Source organism: Centroberyx affinis, unplaced genomic scaffold (assembly GCF_046629955.1).
Source record: "Centroberyx affinis isolate AG114_WGS23_722 - 3 ecotype Tasmania unplaced genomic scaffold, CSIRO-AGI_Caff_v1 ptg003039l_1, whole genome shotgun sequence".
Lineage (NCBI taxonomy): Eukaryota > Metazoa > Chordata > Actinopteri > Beryciformes > Berycidae > Centroberyx > Centroberyx affinis.
Genome location: NW_027281129.1, coordinates 32,674 through 38,556, shown reverse-complemented (window position 1 = coordinate 38,556; position 5,883 = coordinate 32,674). Strand labels below are relative to the sequence as shown.

At 38.6% G+C, this 5,883-nt stretch overlaps 1 protein-coding gene across 1 annotated transcript; it reads left to right on the top strand.

Moving 5' to 3' along the window:
- The first annotated feature begins 3,018 nt into the window (after positions 1 to 3,018).
- Positions 3,019 to 5,383, top strand: LOC139659181 (parathyroid hormone 4-like). The gene is made up of 2 exons (XM_071537397.1): positions 3,019 to 3,104; positions 5,086 to 5,383. Exons 1-2 carry the CDS (start codon positions 3,019 to 3,021, stop codon positions 5,381 to 5,383), a joined length of 384 nt encoding a protein of 127 aa, XP_071393498.1.
- Positions 5,384 to 5,883: the final 500 nt, after the last annotated feature.

Below are 5,883 nucleotides of genomic sequence, written 5' to 3'. Positions count from 1 at the left end.
TATATTGTAGAACAAAAATAAAGAATTACAATTACAATTCAGTATATCTTACAGAATTTATCAGGATGGAAAAACCTCTGAAACAGCATTTCGACCATCATGGGACACTAAAATGTGTTTATCCAGGCTAATCATAATGATAATGATAATGATAATAATAATTATGCATACTTGTGTGGAATCTGATCAAAATGTCTCATTAGGATCAATTCTGGTCAAAGGCTTCCCATAGACAACCAGTGTTGATCAATTCTACAACAAATATGTAATCAATCAAATAGCATCCTAACTAAGTAATAACTAAGTAATATCCAAGTAAAAAAAAAGAAGGTGCTTTACTAGTAATTGTATTTGATAAGTGGAAATACCACACACTTTTGAAAACTCATCTTCCATAGAGGGGAGGGACATGGATCACACAAAGTGACTACACCTGTTATGACTTGCTAAAATCTGCTTTTGTGTGTCTTGCTCTTCCTGATGTTTGTCTTATCGGCTCTATGGTTGGTTGTCAATCAGAAAGATCTAGATAGGCGTATTCTCTGTAAAGTCCTTTGAGACATGCTTGTGATAAAGGGCTATAGAAATGTAGATCACCAAGTCAACTCCATGTCATTAATGTCAAGCCTCAAGTCTGAATGTAAAACACAGAGTCAAGTCAGTTGTTTTTAGTCGTTTTAATAGGAAAAAACCTGGTAAGAGCATCATGAGTTTGATTTCTAGAATCAGTTTCAACTTCAATAAATTCAATCATTCCATACAAATTCAGAAAACACAATTTAAATTCAGTCGTCTGCTGGAACAAATCTCATCACTTTCAATCTAAGTCATTTACACAAACACAAGATCTCAAGTCAAGACTTTAGAAACCTTTTCAAGTCATCAGAGTACAAGTCAGAGTCGAGTTCCAAGTCACCAGAACCCAAGTCAAGTCGAGTCCCAAGTCTTCTCTTCATGCATCAAGCCAAGTCTCAAACAATTCATATTGTGACTTGAGTCTGACTCGAGTCCAAGTCATGTGACCCGAGTCCCCACCTCTGGTAATTACCAGTCATTCTAATGCCATAACTAGTCATTACATCTATTTTACTTGATTTCCCATCATTGCTGTGTAATTAATGGCCTGTAATGGCCTTTGGATTGATTGGGACCTACAAGGTAAGTTCATTTTTAATTCAAGTTTTTCTGACAAAGTAAACCTGTATGCTGTAGAGTGCGGTAGGATAGATATAGCATCCATTGTTTCTCCCTCTTCTTGCTTCTCCTTCACAATCCCTCCTTTTCTCCTCTCCTTTTCTGCCCAGCCACCATTCCACCTATCCATCTCCCTTTAGTTTCATTTCTCCACCCCCCCCACCCCCCTATAAGTCATTTTTTAATGGACCAAATCACTTTCCCATCCCTCCATCCCTCCATCCCTCCCGCCCGCCCACGGGCTTTCCGAGCGCCAGCCCGCATTTCTCGGCGAGGGAAACCCGGCGGGCCCCGGAGGGTGTTGTCAAGACGACTGCGTTTCCAATGGCGACTGCGGTAGCGCCGCGGTAACGGGGGGGGCGGGGGGAGGGGGGGGTAGAGACTCCAAGAGTGGCTGCATGGGTTCATTAGGAGGGAGTTGTAATGTCACAGAGCCATGAGAACAGCTCCAGGCAACAAGCATCTTAACTAGAGACAGGAGTGTGTCAGTGTGCGTGTGTGTGTGTGTGTGTGTGTGTGTGTGTGTGTGTGTGTGTGTGTGTGTGTGTTGGGGAAAAGTTTCTCCCCTGAAAGACAGTCAAGCTGACTAAGAGCTCCGGATCGAGTCAATCCCTACTTGTCAGATGCTTGAATCTCTTTGAAAGGGATGGAAGGGATTAAGCCAGAAAAATAAGAAAAAAAAAAATAATCCTTCCAGGGAAATTGAATCCCCCCCCCCCCCCCCCTCCTCCCTCCCCTCCTTTTGAAAACACCTGATTATGTAAACAGTATCTGAGAGGTATGTAAAACCACCTCCACTGTAAAATGGAAATACAGCAAGCGCTACGCAATTATACTTACGCAAATAGCCGAGAGAATGATTGATTTTTTCCCTCCTGTGCAGACTCGAAAAAAATCAAACGTGGAAAAGATTATTGTGCTGGCGTTTTCTGCTATTAGCATATCAAATGCCTCACTTGTGTTGGAACAAATTGGGTGTATCTGTGAGGATGTGTGTGTGTGTGTGTGTGTGTGTGTGTGTGTGTGTGTGTGTGAGAGTGTGTCATAGGGTCTATAAAAGGTCCGGGGTCATGCTTAAAGCCAGTTAAGTGTCCAGTAGTCAGAGGAGCTTCAGGGACGATGTAAGTACCTTCTCACCAGAATTACCTTTAAACTAGTAACTAGATCATAGTATAATTACTTCATTTTGTAGCTGATAGGGGTATTTTTTCTTTCATTTACGTTCATTTCAATTTGAGATATATTGTGTTTTTTCTATTCTATTTACAGACATTTACAAAACATTTTGTGAACAAAATTTAACAGTTTGTAATTTGGATTATTTGTGTTCAATTAGTTATTCCGTGGGATGTACAGTACTGTGCACAAGTCTTAGGCGCCCTAGATTTTTTATATACATTTCTTAGAAGTCTTAGATGTTTATTTGTTTTTCTGCATTAGTGTGTCAGTAGACTGCTGTTTATTGTAAATTTAAATTTCATTAGTTTTGAAAGCATCTTCGCTTTATGGATTTCTTTGACATATGCCTAAGACTTTTGCACAGTGCTGTAAATTTGTCATTTACAGCTTTTTCCACTTGTATTTTTCAAAATTTAACACCACAAGATTACATTTTTGATAGAGATTTTTGATAATAAAAAAAAGCCATATTATGAGTTTTCAGAGACAATTTGGCTATTTAATAAATGCACATCAGACTTTGAAATCTCATAAAATAACAGGTTTTTGTTTTTTTTACAGTATTTGTTGCTTTCTTTTTTTCACTGGAGCAATGTAACAGAAAGACAAATGTATTTGAACATGTTATTACTGTTGTCACAGAAAATGCTGGTGCCCAATAACCCGGTGCTGTGGCTTGCTGTCATGGTTCTCGTTGTCTTCACAATTGGCCAATGTCAGGAGAATGAGAGGTGAGTGGACTTGATGAATGCCGGTGGAAATCATTTCTGTTCAACTCTACTTCTTTCTTTTGGGTTCTCTTCTTTGTTATCATCTATCATGTTTTTCATAGGACAGTTAAGGCTTTACAAAAAAAAGTCACATGTGAAATACACCTGAATCCAAAGCACATGTGCTTTTTGGATGGGTTTGGTTTTCACATCAAAAATTATTTTCACATTGCTTTCCGACGTCACATGTGACAGTTTGAGGTTTTTTTTTCACATTTTTTCAACCTGCCATTACATGTGACAATGTTCAATGTGTGAAAAATGACTTTTGCAACATGTGTCCAAAAATCACATGCACTTTGAATTCACATGTGTATTTTCACATAACATTTTTTTTTCTTGACCCAATCCATCCACACACCCGGTGACTGATCATGAGAAATTTTGCATTGAGAGCAATCCATTTATTTTAAAAAAAAGACTGAAATTGAAGTTATAGTTCTCTCTCTCCCTCTCTCTTTAAATACCCTTTTCTTGATAATATAGCTTATCTACCATGTGTGACTCTGTATCAGTGAAGCTTTTTCTGTAGAAAACTCACACTAAATTAAAAGCCGGGCAGTTCATTTTCTAATACAATGCACATATTACATGGATATTTCTGAAGAGAGAAAGTCAGGATGTGGTACGAGGCACTTTAGGTGCAAAACACTTAAATTGGGCTTAATTCCAAGGCACTGAATTACTGATTGCTGAGTAGAATGCACACTAATGTACAGTGCCAGACAGTGTCACAAAAGCCATGTGATTATACAAAAGGGCCAGCAAGCACAGTGCATTAGCGGACACTGCTGAAAATGTAATGTAAATTTAATGATACGTTTTTGAAACAGAATTTTGATAAAGTTAATGTATTTATTCAACCTCAAGGACTGCAGAACCAGTCCTTTATTTTACATTCTCACCACTCAAAGGAAATTTCAAGTGTGATGAAAGGTTGTCAGCTATTTTTAGAATATTTCATACCTGGGTATTTGGTGTGTGCAATTTTCGGTGTGTGCCTTTTTTTTTTTAAATCAAATTAGAATGTAAATTGTGAATATTGATTTTAGTGTTACACGGAAAAAGATAATAATGTGTGCATGTGCATTCATAAGTGATCGCATACGTGAAAAACTAAGGCCTATGTTCATTTTGCTACTTATGAAATGGCATATTAACATATAAAGAAATCTTTCTAGTAAAAAAGTAAAAAAAAAAAAAAGTTAATACTGCTCTTAAAAAACTGTTCTAAAAGCTGAAAAGGGAACTAATATCTTACCTGGAACACAACTAGTAAGCATGAGATTCTTCTGAAAAGAAAAGGAAAGAAAAAAAAGGAAAGAAAAGAAAAGAAGAAAGTTCCCTGAAGAGTCGTGAGGGGACGACATAACGCAACAGGCAATATATGCAATATACGTATAACAATGATATATAACAATGAGTAAGAAATGAGGCAATATGTAACAAATGAGAATATGAAGAAAGCAAATATGTGAATTAACAGCAGATATGTCTGCTGCAAATATATATCACATCAAATAAATATGTACACTGCCTGTCAAAAGACACATAATTGAATGCATTATGTTTTTCATTCTCTTAAAGCCATTTTGATCTAAAGGCTTCTGCTTAAATGCTTGAAATGAGTTTCTCAGACAAATATAAATAGTGAAGTTGATCCTATGTATGAATTTCTTTCCAAAGCCTTTGCCTTTCCATCAAGGCAAAGGGCGGCTACTTTAAAGAATCTAAAATATAAGATAGATTTGATTTGTTTAACATTTTTGAGTCACTGCATAATTCCATTTGTGTTATTTCACAGTTTTGATGTCTTTACTATTATTCTAAAATGTAGAAAATAGTAAAAATAAAAAAATGTGTTTTGACTTTTGACGGGCAGTGTATGTAATATATGCATTGTAATATAAAAGGCAAATAACTCTTCCTCCTTTCTTCCCAGTCGTCGAGCGGTGACCGAACACCAGCTGATGCACGACCGCGGCCGCACCATCCAGAGCCTCAAGAGGCTCATCTGGCTCTCCAGCGCCATCGAGGGTCTCCACACCGCCCAGACCCGCTCGGCCCTCTTCGACCCGACAAAGGCCCTCAACCCGGGTCTCGATCCGGCCCTGGTCCCCGCCGCCGCCGCCGGCACCGGAAGCCCCCAGCCCGCCCGGGTGGAAAGCCAGCATAAGGTGGCAGTGGAGAGCCTGCTGAGAGACTTCTTTAATCCCTACCTGACAGAGAGGGAGCCATAGCATCACATTTATGCACAAGCATGCAGCTACACATACACAAACTATTTCATTGGGTCCATATGGGCAACGATACAGTTAATGCGCGCTGACAAAATAATTTACAGTGCCATTTCGACTCCAAACATGTCCTAATGTCTTAAGGCACTGAAATCTGATTGGTGTTTTAGTTCTACAAAACGTTCTTCAGAGGCAGAGAGATCTAGAGGCAGAAATAATCTCATTGGTTGAATTAAACCTCAATGGGCGGAGCAAAAGAACCACGTTTTTTTTCTGGCTAATATTTGCGTATCCATACTCCTCGCGACCCGGTTGCAGCATGGCATTTTAAACTCCGTTCTTGTTCCACCTATGGGTAAGTGAACACGATGGCATAGTTTCGCTTATTTTTCCATAAATTTATCAATTGTCGCGTAGGTAGTTTGAGCTTTGATAGCGTTGTTGGTTTGTTTTGCAAAATTTGAAGCCGTTTTGTGTTTCTCTGCTATTTGCTATGATGGTTT

Excerpts from the sequence above, each read along its gene's own strand:
- LOC139659181 (XM_071537397.1), top strand. The coding sequence starts at position 3,019 with ATGCTGGTGCCCAATAACCCGGTGCTGTGGCTTGCTGTCATGGTTCTC. Across the intron at positions 3,105-5,085 it reads CAATGTCAGGAGAATGAGAG|TCGTCGAGCGGTGACCGAAC; the intron begins GTGAGTGGACTT and ends CTTTCTTCCCAG.